Source organism: Schistocerca nitens, chromosome 4 (assembly GCF_023898315.1).
Source record: "Schistocerca nitens isolate TAMUIC-IGC-003100 chromosome 4, iqSchNite1.1, whole genome shotgun sequence".
NCBI lineage: Eukaryota > Metazoa > Arthropoda > Insecta > Orthoptera > Acrididae > Schistocerca > Schistocerca nitens.
The window spans coordinates 906,384,715-906,401,273 of NC_064617.1; the positions used below are offsets into that span (position 1 = coordinate 906,384,715).

At 40.5% G+C, this 16,559-nt stretch overlaps 1 protein-coding gene across 3 annotated transcripts in view; it reads right to left on the reverse strand.

Annotated features, from left to right (window-relative positions):
• LOC126253477 (WD repeat-containing protein 19) overlaps positions 1-16,559 on the reverse strand; it is a 328,532-nt gene that overhangs the window by 135,529 nt on the left and 176,444 nt on the right. For all 3 annotated transcript variants that reach the window (XM_049954835.1, XM_049954834.1, XM_049954836.1), the window contains 3 exons: positions 14,273-14,420; positions 13,076-13,274; positions 1,236-1,333 (listed from right to left, as the gene is read on the reverse strand). In XM_049954835.1, coding sequence (XP_049810792.1) covers positions 1,236-1,333; positions 13,076-13,274; positions 14,273-14,420 — 445 coding nt within the window. The remainder of the gene's footprint in view (positions 1-1,235; positions 1,334-13,075; positions 13,275-14,272; positions 14,421-16,559) is intronic.

Genomic DNA, 16,559 nt, shown 5'->3' on the forward strand with positions numbered 1-16,559 from the left:
AGACACAAAGGGCTGGTAACTATGAATAACTTTTTTAATTAGTCTTTTCTCTGGTCTTTCGTTTCAGATTCTGACAGAGGAAGGATGGAAGGTTGACCACAGCAAAATTCAGCAGCATTCAATGAACAAAAACTGTGCAATTTGAAAGCAGTTATGACGACTTCATGACTTCTGGCCCATCCTGAATCCACAAATCAGCTAGTTTTCTTAATAAAATTGACAATGGAGTAGATTGAGCTGACCACCAATATATCCTTTAGGCTTCTCTCAAATAAAACTTTATTAGTAGATAAACTCTACACGGCTACTGGTAGGTTATTGAAAATGTATGTTCCTGAAAAAATGGACCAAAGTACATGACTTTCAATATTTGTGTAGATTATTCCTATTTCTAGGACTGATTTCATGAGCTATTGGCTTGAAACAGAAACACTTTCTGGCAAATTTCTTTAAGGAAGCAGTAGTCTGTATCACCAGTTCCTTGAACAGGCTTCTGCAAGATGTTTTCATTTCACACCAAAAATATTACATGCTTTTGGACTGCACTGGAGAACTATAGCCTCAGTCTTCTGTTTCCCAAGCCAAGACAGGTCTAATAACAAAGATTTTTGCTCAGCTTTATACATTTCTGCCCTACAAATTTAGAGCTCATTAACCTGCTGTCCATCAATAGGGCAAATCTTACCCTTCTACGTCTGTGCCTAGATGTCCACACATATTCGTCAACACCTCATCCTCCAACCACAATTTTCTGTCCCACAGCATGCAACCAGGTTGTCACCCCACAGAAGTCTCATTACTGTGTCCCCAGGTATACCTTTCTTCTTTATACAACTTTCTCCCTATTGTGTTAAAATGTTTGAAATTTACATCTAAATTTACCTTACAAACTACAAACAGTTTTTCGCTGCATTCATGAATAATTATTCAATATTTCTTTCTATATAGTATCTATCATCACTTCAGAGAGAGAGAGAGAGAGAGAGAGAGAAGAGAAGATAGTTAAGTATAAATCATTATATTAAAAAAAGAGGTGGGAAGATAACTTGAGACAATTGCAAAAACAGTCAGAATGATGACATATTTTTCACTGAGAAAGGGTATATTATACAATAATTGTAAAACAGAACATGAAGTCACAATTATGATCCACGGAGTATGCAAATAATTAAACTAAACTATCCTTCACTCAATTCATTATGCCTAATGTATAAATTATTGTATACACAACTTACCAAATTCTACTTCAAGATTTTTCAGAGCTGCTTCTCCTAAACGTGTCCACGATTCCTTGGTGTTCAACAGTTTGCATGTTTTCCATGCATCTGAGAATCTGTTATTCAGAAAAAATTCAAAAAATGCAGCACTTTTAACAAAGAAATGTATCACCATTTGCACTAAAATTTTATAACATACTCAATGTCTGAATTTCATTATTTTCAAAACCAACAGTCACTGGGTAGGGAAGCTACGAACAGGACAATGAACTGAATTCAAACTACACACTTTAGCATCAAAGAATAAAAATGCTGTTACATAATAATTTAAAATTCATTATAATAGATTCTGCTACTATGTCGAAGCCTATCTAGTGATAGTACTAAAATACAAAAACTTTCTGTTCTGCTCTTTCCTGTCCACAATGTATTTACAATAAAAAAATCCTGCCTTTAGTGCACCAATGAAATCTGTTTCATACTACACAAAAACAGTGATCTGCACAAGCAAAAACTACGATACTTTAGTAGCTCACTACACAAATATACACTCACATAAATATGGACCACGAGGAAAGGATCATTATGAAATATTGACAATATTATGAGAAAGATAGTTGCTACTCACTATATAGCACAGATGCCGACTGGCAAATAAGTGCAACAAAAAGACTGCCATACAAATAATCTTTCAGCTGCTGAGGCCATATTCGGCAGCCGGAGACTGTGGTCATGTGTGTGTTAGCTGCATTTGTGTGTGTGTGTGTGTGTGTGTGTGTGTGATTTGTCCAGTTCCGATGAAGGCTTTTTTGGCCGAAAGCTTATTGTTGTGCCTATTTGCCACTCAGCATCTCTGCTATTTGGCGAGTAGCAACTATCCTTTTCGTAATATTGTCATTCTTCCATCCTGTATTTTCCTCATTTCATTATGAAATATGAAAGCTGTAAATGCTGTAAAAAAGAAAATGCTGTTACACTTTCAGAGTAATATAACCACATTACAGGCATAAAAACTGTATTATATATTACATGAAGCCGCCACAAACACAAACACACACACTGCAACATCATATCAAAACATACAACTAGTTGGTACTGACTGAGAAGAGAACAATTTTGGGTGTATAATAAGGAGACTGTGTATCTTAGATGTTCACTTCATGAGCTATTAAGGAAATAGGAACATCGGCGAAGCAATAGTAATTGTTACACTGAATGAAGCTTCAGCATTCTAGGTGTCTTGTAATTTGTTTAAGTGCAGCATCAAGGGTGTGTTGATGATAGAAGACAATTTTGTCTTCAGAAAGTCACATTTGCTGGCTTCTGTATTTTAAAGTAACATATTTTACGAACAGTAGCTGCAGTACTGTGTGACATTGGCACACTAATGGATCTGTGAATTGGGACTAAAACAGTATAAAATTAAACAATGGAAACTCCAACTAGGAATGTCAACAATGTTGGAAAAACATAAATTGCTAGTTACCGTAAAGAATACATGTTAAACTGCAGACAGGCACAATTAAAAGACAGTTACATAAGGCTTTCGGCCACAGCCTTCATCAGCAAAAGAGAAACACACACCATTCATACACACAAGCAAGCATACTTCATGCATACACGATGCCAAGTCTGGAAGCTTGGGCTAGAATGAACCTATCATGTGGGATGCAACCAGCAGTCTAGAGGTAGCACAGAAGAGTAAGGGGAATGTGAAAGGGGAGGTGAAGGGGAAAGGGCATCGTAATGTACAGTGGTGGGAGAGAGGAACGCTGTCGGGAACAGTGAGCAGGGACTAGAATGCAAACAAGCACAGTATCAGGAGGTTGTGGGGCAGAGAGGTGGGGAAAAAAGGGGCAAAAAAGGAAAGAGGGTGGGGAAAGATGGGTGGGTGCACTGGCAGAGGGCAGCAAACAAAGAGGGTAGGAGACAAGAATACAAAGGAGACGATATGAGAGTCGGGGTGGAAACTGTTGGAAAGGGGGTGTGTGATCACATTATGTTACTGTAGTTTGAGGCTGGCATAATTACGGGAAAGGGGAACCTGTTGTAAGGAAAACTCCTGACTGTGCAGTTCAGAAAAGCTGTTGGTGGCGGGGAGGATCCAAATGGCTCAGGTTATGAAGCAGACATTGAAATAAAGCACGTTATGTTCAGCTGCATGTTGTGCCACAGGGTGGTCTACTTCGCTCTTGGCCACAGTTTGGCAGTGGCCATTCATCCTCAGGGTCAGCTGGTTGATGGTCACACCAATGTAAAAAGCTGTACAATGATTACAGCAGACCTGATAAATAACATGTCCCCTTTCACATATGGCCCAGCCACTGATAGGGTAGGATAAACCTGTGACAGGACTGGAATAGGAAGTACTGGGTGAGTGGAGATGGAACACAACTTGAGTAGGTGTGGGAAGGATCTCAGGTAGGATGTCCCTCACTTCAGGGCATGATGACAGATAATCGAAGCCCTGTGGAAGACCCAGGTGCAAGACCTGTCCAATCCACCATGAAGCACTTCGTATTCTTGTCCTGTCACAGGTTTATCCTACCCCATCAAGCGCCACATTACCTGTGAAAGCAGCCATGTCATTTACCAGCTATGCTGCAATCATTGCACAGCTTTTGATACTGGTATGACTAGTAACCAGCTGTCCAAGAGGATGAACAGTCACTGCCAAACTGTGGCCAAGAGCAAAGTAGACAGCTCTGCAGCACAACATACAGTTAAACACAACTTGCTTGAATTCCATGGCTGCTTCATTATCTGAGCCATCTGAATCCTCCCTCAACCATGAGCTTTTCTGAACTGCACAGATGGGAGTTACCCTTACAACATATTCTCCACTCCCATAATTATCCCAGCCTCAGCCTATGGTAACATACTGTCGCTACACCCTCCACCCAAAAGTTTCCATCCCTTGTCCTATCATCTCATTCTTGTCTCCCACCATCTCTGTTTGCTGCCGTCTGCCAACACACCTGTCCATCCTTCCCCACATTTCACACTTTTCCACTCCTTTTTTCCCCATCTCCCTGCCCAATAGTCTCCTGATCCTGCACCTGGTGGCATTCTAGTTCCTGCACATGTCTCCAGACTATGTTCCTCTCTCCCTCTCCATCCCTCCATCCATACACTACTATCCCTTCCACTTCACCGCCTGCTCCAGATTGCTGCTTGCGTCACACACGATAGTTACAGTCTGGCCCGAGCTGCTAGAGTCGGCAGTCATGTGGGCATGAGATATGCTTACTTGTGTTTGTGAATGGCGTGTGTTTCTCGTTTGCTGATGAAGGCTGGGCCGAAAGCTTTACGCAAGTGTCTTTTAATCGCGCCTGTCTGTAACTTCTTCTTTACGGTAAGTAGTGATCTATATTTTCCTACCGTATGAAGTGAGATTCACCTAGAAAACATTCATGGTCTCTCTAATTTAGAGCAATAATTAGCTCTTACCGCAGCTTGTAGTGGTTTAATAATACACAAGGGCTGTTCAAAAAGTAAGGTGACTTTCCATATTACAAGGGCAACGTACTGAGCCGTGGCTGGCTCATGCTAAGCACTGAATTAAAAATTCATTGCAATTATGTGTTTAGTCTCCCACCGTTATCATGATTATGCTGTTATCCTCTCCTTCCGCAGGTGGCAGCAGCAGTGTATATCAATATTCACACCTTGGACTATCTTTGACTGGCGCTTAAAGTTTCTAGCAGGGTGGTGTGTGACCAGTCAGTCGGTTGGTGTGGAGCAGCGAGGAATTCTCTGCAGGACGTACTTTGGCCAGGGCCGCTGGTGATCTCTATGTGGTGTCAGAGTGCGTGAAGCTATTCCCATTGCTACGAGATCCGTGGCTCACCGACCCTGGACACGAAAGTTGAGTTTTGATTTAATCTACCAGCAAGTCAAGACTGTTCACATTGTGTTGTTTGGAGTGCGTTGTCGGCTGTTGGGATATTCCTGTGAGCAACAACGTGGTTTTCAAGTTGGAAAATTCTAGCCACCTTCCAGAGGAGTTTCACTGTATTTGGTTATTTGAATTGAAGTGCACAAGCAGAATCTTCTGCCTTGTGGCCGTTAATGTTCCAGTTACCTGCCCTGGCCGTTGACGTAAATTTCAGGCAGTGAAGTTTCCTCATCGTGTTGTTGCTGTCCAGCAAGGTGTGTAGATCTGTTTGCCTGTAACTTTGGCGCGCCCGGTTTTTCTTTATTTTCATGATTCATTGGTCGGTGGCCACTTGGGTACTTATAAGACTCTCGAAAAAATCAAGGAGCATTTAACTTGGCCCTCCATGGACCGGGATGTGAGAGAGATGATATCCCAATGCTGCATGTGTAATGTAGCCAAACCCAAGAATGCTCTTCAACAGTGTTTGCTGAGTTCTGAACGAGAGTCATGACCTATGCACAAACTCTATATTGATTATTTAGGACCTTTACCTTGTACTAAGGAGAGTCATCAATATGTACTAGTTATTATCAATGCGTTCTCCAGATTTACTTGGCTCCTCCCGAACCATAACGTTACTGCTGCCACCACTATTTATCATTTAACTAATATTTTCAGTATTTTTGGCCCACTGAAGCAGCTTGTTAGTGCTTTTCTTTCTGCACCTTTCAAGGCCTTCTGTTTTCATAACGGTGTCAGACACATCACTACCACCCCATATTATCCCCAGAGGTCTTTCACGGAGTGAGTTAACCAAAATCTTAAGTCCATGATGATTATTTATCATCAGAAAACCCCTAGTAAATGGGACTCCAGTCTTCCCTGGCTTAGTTTTGCCTTTTATACCGGCAGTCACGAAGCCTTGCAAGCTATGCCTGCCTCCTTTATCCTTTCCTATCCAGTTAATTCCCCTCTTTCAAACTTGTGGGAAATTCAAGATCTTATTCCAGCCAATATTAGTCCCTGTGTTATCAAGGAAAACTGGACCCGGGCCAGGAGTAATATACTCAGAGCCTATAATAAACAAGCTGAGTGTTATAATCACAATCGAGAAACCTTTAAGGGCAGACCAGGGGATCAAGTTTATGTCCGCAATTTCCTGGGGAGGCAGGTGCGTGGCAGGAATCTTAGTAAATTTACTCCTCGTTTTCTGGGGCCTTGCACTCTCATGCATATTTTAGGCCCGGTAAATCTGCTGATCAAGGAGAACAGTTCAGGTAAGCAATATCGGGTTCACCTTAGCCAAGATAAGTTCAGGTAGTTCAGGGGTTGAATTGCCCCCTTCCTGTGTTAAGTTTGAGGGGGAGAGGTTGAGCCGGGGCTAGGCACTGGATTAATCCTTCATTGTGCTTATGTGTTAGCCTCCAGCCATTATTGCAATTATGCTCTTATCATCTCCTTCCGCAGGTGGTAGCAGCGGTGTGTATCGATATTCACACCTTGGACTATTTTTGACTGCTGCTTATAGTTTCTGGATGGGCAGTGTGCAACCAGTCAGTCGGTTGGTGTGGAGCAGCGAGGAATGTTCCACGGGACGTAGTTTGGCCGGGGCCACTGGCGGTCTCTGCACAGTGTCAGAGTGTGTGGGGCTGTTCCCACTGCTACAAGGTCCGTGGCTCACTGACCCTGGACACGAAAGTTGAGTTTTGATTTAATCTACCAGCAAGTCAAGACTATTCACATTGTGTCGTTTGGAGTGCGTTGTCGGCTGTTGGGATATTCCTGTGAGCAACAACGTGGTTTTCAACTTGGAAAATTCTAGCCACCTTCCAGTGGAGTTTCACTGTATTTGGTTATTTGAATTGAAGTGCACCAGCGAAATTTTCTGCCTTGTGGCCATTAACGTTCCGGTTACCTGCCCTGGCCGTTGACGTAAATTTCAGGCAGTGTAGTTTCCTCATCGTGTTGTTGCTGTCCAGCATGGTGTGTAGTTTGACAGCTCCTTGTATGATTGGTTGTGGGCACCAATATCTTCTACATTGTTCCGTTGAACGCCCTGTTGTGTCCTGTTCGGGTGAGGTGGAAGTTATCCTGTTGGTGCGTTGGGTTGTTGGTGGATCGTGAATGGTTGGCTCGACTGCCTGTCTCACTTAAGCAAGCATGAGTGTTAGAATTCCAGGCTGACCCTCGAACATCTGAGCGCCCTTGGGTATAATGCCCCCCTTTATTATTATTATTTTTTTTAAATTAAGGTTGTTTTGCCATTAAGGCATAAGATTCTTGAGGCCTTCAGCCTAATTTAAAGAACTGTTTCATGTAAGACCTTTGGCATTGTAAAGGTTTTAATGTTGTTGAGTTTTAAGTGTTGGGCCTTTAGCCGATTTTGAGACTGAGTTGTTTTGCTCTTAAGGCCTTCAGCCTAAATTAAAGAACTGTTTCACATAAGGCCTTTGGTACTTAAAAAAATATTAATGTTATGGGGTTTTAAGTGTTAGGCCTTCAGCCGATTTGAATTTAATTTGTTTGCTCTTGAAGTGTCTGATTCTTTGGGCCTTCAGCCTAACTAAAGAACTGTTTTAAGATAAGGCTTGCCTTTTAAATTTCTGATTATGCTTGTGTTTTAAGTTATTGGCCTTCAGTCATTTTTAAATTAAAGTAGCTTTCAGCCAGTAATTAAGTCCCAAAGATCAAAGCTGTGTGTTTAAAAAAACATTTTTTTTTTTTTTGGGGGGGGGGGGGGGGGGGCTCTTGTAATGTTTGATCAAATAATAAAGTTGTATGTTCGAGTGTAACTGACAGTCTCTTATTTTGGCTCTTTTCCACAATTTAAACTACCTGTCCTGTCCTGTGGGTTAAGCTGAGCGTCTCACGTACATTCGATTATCAATCTTTTTTTTTTGTTATGTTGGTACATGTGTCCCAAACACATATTCACAGTTTCAAATGTACAGCATACCTCATTTGATTTTGACAGATAGAAAGGTTAGACATGTTTTAGTGTGCTCGGCAATTTTCCACTATTATAAAAAATGGAGCAAAGAATTTGCAACAAATTTTGTGTGAAAAATGATGAGAGTGGCATACAGTGAGTCTGCTCCAAGTAAAAAAAAATGTTTAAAAGTGGTACAAGCTCTTCCAAGATTGCCGAGAAGATACCAATGACGAACATCACTTGTGACGCGCCAGCACATCAACAACAGATGATAACGTCGAAGGTGTGAAGAAAATTGTTTTAGAAAATTGTCGAATTACTGTAAGAGAAGTTGCTGATGATGTTGGCATATCAGCGGCTCTTGTCATGCAATTTTTTCAGATGTTTTCAGCATGACATATGTGTCAGCAATGTTTGTTCCAAAACTTCTCAAATTTTATCAGAAGAACCATTGCATGAGCAACACTCAGGTGCACTCTTGAATGACATCAATGATGATCCTGATTTTTTCAAAAGGGTCATAACTGGTGACAAAACATGGGTTTACAGTTATGATATCGAAACAAAACTCCAATCGTCCCAATGGAAACATGCCGAAGAGCCAAGACTGAAAAAAGCACATCAAGTTCAATCAAATGTCAAACTATTGCTCACTGCTGTTTCAATTACCTTGGCGTAGAGCATCATGAATTTTTGTCTCAAGGTTATAGGGTCAATAAGGAGTATTACCTTGACATTATGTGCTGTTTGTGAGAAGCAACACACAGTAAACATCCAGAATTGTGGAAAAGCAATTCACGGCTTTTGCATCAAAACAGTGCACCTGCTCATTCATTGTTGCTTGTGAGAGATTTTTTGGCCAAAAACAACACGGCAATCATTCCTCTGCCACCATATTCACTCGCTTTGGCCCTCTGCAACTTTTTCCTGTTCCCAAAACTGAAGAGACCTATGAAAGTACAAAGATTTTCAATGATTATGGAAATAAAGACTGAATCACTAGAAGTACTCAAGACAGTACCAAAAAGTACTTATGAAAAGTGCTTTGACGATTGGAAGAAGCGTTGGCACAAGTGTATTGTATCTGAGGGGGATTACTTTGAAGGGGACAATTGTGTATGAGGGGAATTACTTTGAAGGGAACAACATGAATATTGATGAATAAATAAATATTTTTTCATAAAAGTATAAAGTCATCTTACTTTTTGAACACACTTCATATTTATTCTGTATGGGTAATGTGGTTGAGAAAGTGATCCAACAATACTGTCTCAATGTAGCACCAGTGTTTCTTTGTTGTTGTTGTCGCCAGCAGAATACAAAAAAGTGGATCCCTTTTAGCTTACCATCTGAGTGCCTTGTCCATCTTTTCAACTTTCCTCCTTTAAAAATGATATTACTGCTACATAAGCTAAGTAAGATAGTTGCATTCTATTCTATGTGCTTCTGTCAGCAGCACTGGGAGTTGCACTTCCCATTCTGTCCAGATAATTTTGGGTCTCTTTGTATTTCTTTACATGTGTATAACATTTTACCTTTTTGGTGAGAGAGAGAGGGGGGGGGGGGAGAGAGGCGGAGGGAGAGAGGGAGAGAGAGAGAGAGAGAGAGAGAGAGAGAGAGAGAGAGTGTATGTGTATGTGTGTGTGTGTGTGTGTGTGTGTGTGTGTGGAGGGGGAGGGGTAAACTAGTAGAGATTAAGTTTAATGAGGAATCAGGGCATGAGGATGTGTGAAAGTGCAAATTTCCATCTCTGAAATTCAGGGAAACTGATGCTAGGCTGAAGTATCCAACTGGCTCATGAACTTAGGTCGTAAGTCCAATTGGCTTGTGAGATGAAGAAGATATTAAAGACTCTTAGTTACACCAAACAGTAAGCAAACCAAATGGTTACTTGCCATTCCCAATGTAGGCAGCTCATATGTCTCTTTACACATGGTCCACCTCGATAGCTGAGTGGCCAGCGCAACAGAATGCCATGCTAAGGGGCCTGGGTTTGATTCCCGGCTGGATGGGAGAATTTCTCCACTCAGGGACTGGTTGTTGTGTTGTCATCATCATCCTGAGTGATCATTTGACATGAAAATTAGTCTACTTTGCTTATTTTCATTCAGTATTATATTTTGGGGTAGCTCTTCCCATTTTAAAAGGATATTTTTGGCTCAGAAACGGACAGTTCAGGCAATAAGTGGTGTAAGTTCACAAACCTCTTGTCGACCACTGTTCACGAGTCTGAGTATTTTGACATTGGCCTCTCAATAATATTCCCTACTGTCATTTCTTGTTAAGAATGTTAGGTTATTCCCAAGAATAAGCAACTTTCACTGAGTTAATACGTGGCAGAAATCAAACCTGCATTTGGATCGGACTTCTTTAACTCTTGTGCAGAAAGGTGTGGAGTATACTGCTGCATCCATTTTCAATAAGCTACCACTTGAATTCAAAAATCTTAGCAGTAATCCATGTGTTTTCAAATCGAAACTGAAGAGTTTTCTCATGGGTCACTCCTTCTATTCTGTTGATGAGTTCCTTGACAAATTAAGCTGATTCTTGTTGTACTGGTGAATGCGTTTACTTAAACTTACGGATTGACTTTTTTTGGGTTCATAAACATTTTATTTTTATCTGTTATTACTTTTATGTTGTAATTTCATGTACTGACACATTCCATGACCTTGGAGATTTGCTCCTCAATTTGGTCCTACGAAACTTGATGTATAAATAAAATAAAATAAAACCCTCATCTCATTCCCATTGATGCGAAAGTCACCAATGTGGTGTCAACTCAAAAGACTTGCACCAGGCGACTGGTCTACCCAATGGGAGGTCCTAGCCACACAAAAAAATCTACTCACCAATCAGTGGCAGGAGAACACACATATGACAGGTATTACACATATAAAAGGTATTACTGGACAGTAATTCTCCCGTAACCCAGTGTTCTGGGTAATTTTTTCTAACTCTACCTCTTTTCCTAAACCTTACCAGTCCTCTTCCTTCTCCCCTCTTCTTTCCCTTTCAACCCTTGTGCCGGAAGGAGGTGTCACAGGCTCCAAAATCTTGCATATATAATATCTTTTACAAGTGTATTCTCCTGCCGCCACTTCGTAAGTAGATTTTTTAGCTATACAGTTACATTATATTTTCAAAAATTGATTGTTTTGTTGATATTTATTTATTTTGGAGTTTTGTGATGATCATCTCTATATGAAAAGCCTTGCAGTGAACACAAGTCACCTGGTACACAACACCTGAAATTTTATATGTCACCCAAAGTTAATGCTGTAAGATTAACCAGCAGCTGGGCTAAAGCAGGTTTACCAGGTGGGTGCATCGTATGGTCTTATAATGGGAACAGCTGTAGATGTATAAATCTTGGAATAGAGACAGTGTTCTAAAAATGATATGTAGTTTAACAACGATTTTACAAAGGTTATGAATGTGATGCAGTGGGAGGGTGTTAGGGACAGGTTGTCCCATTTCTGGATAAACTTGATAAAGTATTAGCCCTGGAGCGGTAATCTTGAGTATATTTCAAGCCTCATGTTCTTGGGTGACAAAAGGACATCTATCAGCCTTTAATGAGCCGAGGTTGCAGTTTCACGTTGATAAGGAAGCCCCCTTTCTTGCAGCCCATGAAAAAGTTAAGATACTTTGGGTAAGGATGAAAGGAGCTAATGCAACAATAAGCAAAGTTTTTGGAATCTTCTGGTGTATACTGAGAGAGATAGTGTTCCAGAGATAAGAGGATATCTTTGTATGTGACTTTGGTGTAAAGAAATCAATGTTCACAAGCAAAGTTTATGGTGGAAGAGGAGTGGAATGGATTAAATTATCCAGGAAGTGTTGGTAACTTTTACATAGCATGGGAAGTTCTGCACGATGGATCAGATGTTCTGGTCAACCAAAACTGTCATGTGTTCAGTGGTGGCTTTGAAGCCTTCCACAACTGGGTAGCCAAGACCATTCTCTATGTAAATTTTACAAAGTAAGCAGAAGGTAAGGGTGTCAAACCATTCATGGCAAAAAATTTTGCTTTTAAATTTTTAAATTTATTATTAGTATTCTGCGAATTATTTAGTGACCTGTTCCATAACTGAGTATTTAAGTTACAATGGTTCCGTGAAACCTGAGGAAGGGGGCTAATAAAATAAATGGAGAAATGGATACAATTGAAGGACCTTGGTTGAACCCTATGATTTTTAAGTATTTGTGCAGTTCAGTCTGGACGGAGGGAATGAGACTGTGAAATATTTTTGTTCAAGGAAATGTCTGAGAATTGAAATAGTCCCTCTGTTATATAATCCCTGTGGTCAAGTACCATTGTCGTGGAACCTTCTTATTTTCGGAAGAGGATAGTAGAGCAGTCAGGTTTCATATAATGGATGATACAGGACTTAGTTTGAGTATGGTTTCAGAGAAGTTTATCATGAAGGATTGGAAGGCAATGCTGAAAAAGAACAATTGAGAGAAAGCCTGAGAAATATCTGGAGTTTCCATTGTTTGAAAAATGCTTTTTGGAGAGAGAAGAGGTTCTTTCTGAGTTTAGGCAAGGGACCTTTTTTTTCAGAGCTGCCATAACTGAGAATGGGGGTCTTATGTGGTAACTGAGATAAGCTCCACTGTTGATCAGGAGTATGGTGTACCAGTAAGAACTGTGTGAGTCAAGTGCATTATTACCTTATGAACCATATTTAGCAAAAGGCACATGTTCAGTGATGTAATTTTGTTATGATGCTGTTCTGACAGCCATCACATTAGTGTTAATGTTGTTATAACAACATGTATTTATAATCATAAGGCCAAAAGAAAAGCTTCTCACTAAAAATTACAGGAGAAGGAAACACAAGGGGAGGGGAAAAGCCATTTTAATTGCCCCATAGTATAATGGCTGCAAACAAAATAAAATGAATTCTTTCTATTGATGACTTTATTAAGTGGAAGCTCAGTGTTCACTTTTAGCATTGTGAAGACAGTACAATCTGATGCGGAAAAGAGTTCAACTGTAGCAACAAAGGGACTTAGGGCCTGATGAATAGTAATTGTTACCTGCACAGTGTGATTTGGTGCTGCAGCAGTTCCTCCAGGTAGTCAATGGATGTAGAGGCTCCAGCAGGGGGTTGTGGTCCCAGAGGAAGTGACATGAGCCGTCCAGCAAGTGTAACCAGCTCTACTTGTGTACCGACCATCAATACAGGCACCTGGTTGGCTGGCAGTCGAGTAGTACTCACTTGTTCCACAGCCGTTCCTGCTTGCAGAACACCAAAGTGTGAAGAGAATGGCAGACACAATTCAAAAGACAAAATACTCAAATTTCAAAAATTTTGGAGCACTTTGCTGACAAGAAAACTATAAGTAAGACAACACTTGGCAAGAATGAAATACAAATGTCCACACAGTGCAGCTGTTATTACCCATAAAGTATCAACTTGATAGAGTAGTTCGTGAGGAACAAGTATGGATGGACTGCTATCAATATGCACTGCAGATAGCATCGTAAGTCAATGTCTGCGACCCTCTAGCCTAAACTTGATGCATCACACAAAGATTCATCGACCACTATATGAGGAATATTGTAATTGATGGAAGAGTCTGGAGTAGGCCTTTATTCACCATCAGATGTCAAACAGCTGATGATTATTATGATGATAATAATTATTACATTTGTACTCCGAATGCCATCATATAATGTGTAGGAGGTAAACATGGAGTAAAAAAATGACACCAACAAACTTCAAAAGGGTTGCACAGAGTGTCTTGAGGAACAAACTCGATAGGAACCCACAGCTGAAAATGCCATCAAACGACACTACAGAATGTTGAGTTCATAGAAGCCAACACCTACCTCTAGGTGACATGTGTAGCAACAAATGTGAGTTTTTACAGTGAGGCTGCACCTAACAGTCTCTATAGTGTTGTTTTAACATGCAAGGACACTCTCAGTATCATCTAACATCTGGAATGCTGTCAGGCTTATTGTGAGAATTTATGTCAGCTTACAACCTCACACCTGCTCGTGAAGTGTTTGCCACACAGAGTCAGTGGATGGCATTTCTAGGGTTGGGTTCCTATCCTCAACTTGTTCCACAAGACATCCTCTATAACCTCTTGAAATCTGTCAGTATCATTTTACAGCCCATATTTCCTGCTTTTCTTATTAATATAATCAAGACACACTATAGCATATTGTGAGACTTCAGATTTATTTACACTAAAGACAGTAACATATACAACAAATTTACATACCGTTGACAGAATTTCTTATGTACACATATATTACAATTTCAGAGTCATCAAAAGCAGCAAACGTGTCTCGTCCTTCAGTAGCTGAGTCCCAAAGTACTCCACGACATTTTGCTGGCAAGTCAGGGATCTTCAGAGCCTGATCGGTCACCTGTACTTTAAGAATTATTTTCAGAACTTTTTGCAGTTTATACTACAGCACATCACTATTTGTAATATTTTTTTTAAAAAAGGCAGGTTTGATTTGGGCCTATATCAAGAGACAGAAGGAGGACAGCTTGATAATTTTTCATCATTATAGTTTATTGTACAAGAAGATTATTGGCCTCTAAAGCAAAAAAACTGTAAAAGAGCATTTCCAACCTGTGTTAAATACACAATGAGACAAATTTTTCAAGGATGCCGAAAACTCACTATAAAATTATTTTACAATTGTTATGATTCCTATTGTAGTATTCAGCCTGTGTTTTGAAAATAAATGTGATTACAAGACATTCAATAGTTTCATAAGGCTAAATTTTCATAAACTGAATGTAACTATATAACCTTTCCACTATTTTGAAGAGGTAAATTTGATGTTGTAATGTAATCAATTGATTGCATTCTTATCTAGCAGGAAACATGCACTGTTCTTGGTGGAGTTTGAATACAAGAGCCGGTAAATTTATTGGACATCACGTGAATCATATGCCACAAGTTCTATTCAACAGCCGATTAGAAGTTAGTTTTGATCCACTAATTATCCTATGATACCAATATGGGAAGACTAAATGCAATCTTTTGACAGAGGATATGTCTCTCGTCAAACAAACGGAAGTGTTGGAGGCCTAACAAAATTGCAAAAATGTTTCTTATGGCACACACAATGAGCAGGTTGTGAAAAACAGGAGAAACTCTCTGCCAGGAGAAAGTGATAATGGTGGATGGGGAAGATCTAACATGAAAATTAAATACAGTGGAAGTGTTTGCAACTGTGTCATGTCATTTCAGCAAGAACTGCTATAAAACTAATAAAGATTAATTTAAATTAATAACCACTCAGTTAAATTATTTGTAGAGAACCTGCCTGCTTAGCCAAGTGTCAAATCAACCAATTGCTGGAATAGAGACTAACTGTTTTTGGAATTAGAGACAGAAGACATCAGAGATACACTATGTGATCAAAAGTATCCAGACACACCCAAAATATACATTTTTCATATTAGTGGATTGTGCTGCCACCTACTGCCAGATATTCCATATCAGCGACCTCAGTAGTCATTAGACATTGTGAGAGAGCAAAATGGGGTGCTCCATGGAACTCACAGACTTCGAATGCGGACAGGTAATTGGGTGTCACTTGTATCATATGTCTGTATGTGAGATTTCCACACTCCTAAAAATCCCTAGGTCCACCGTTTCTGATGTGATAGTGAAGTGGAATCGTGAAGCGACACGTACAGCACAAAGGCGTACAGGCCGACCTCGTCTGTTGACTGACAGAGAATGCTGACAGTTGAAGAGGGTTGTAATGTGTAATAGGCAGACATCTATCCAGACCATCACACAGGAATTCCAAACTGCATCAGGATCCACTGCAAGTATTATGACAGCTAGGCCGGAGGTGAGAAAACTTGGATTTCATGGCTGAGCAGCTGCTCATAAGCCACACATCACACAGGTAAATGCCAAACAATGCCTCGCTTGGTGTAAGGTGTGTAAACACTGGATGATTAAACAGTGGTAAAACATTGTTTGGAGTGACGAATCACGGTACACAATGTGGCAAACCGAAGGCAGCACGTGGGTATGGCGAACGCCTAGTGAACTTCATCTGCCAGCATGTAGTGTTATGGTGTGGTCATGTTTTTCATGGAGGGGGCTTGCACCCCTTGTTTTCTGTGGCACTATCACAGCACAGGCATATATTGATGTTTTAAGTACCTTCTTCCTTCCCACTGCTGAAGAGCAATTCAGGGATGGTAACTGCATCTTTCAACACGATCGAGCACCTGTTCATAATGCATGGCCTGTGGAGGAGTGGTTACACTACAATAACATCCCCGTAATGGACTGGCCTGCACAGAGTCCTGTCCTGTATCCTACAGAACACCTTTTGGATGTTTCGGAATGTCGACTTCATGCCAGGCCTCACTGACTGACATCGATACCTCTCCTCAGTGCAGTGCTCCACGAAGAATGGGCTGCCATTCCCCAAGAAACCTTCCAACACCATACTGAATTCCAGCATTACCGATGGAGGGTGCCACAAACTTGTAAGTCATTTTCAGCCAGGTGTCCGGATACTTTT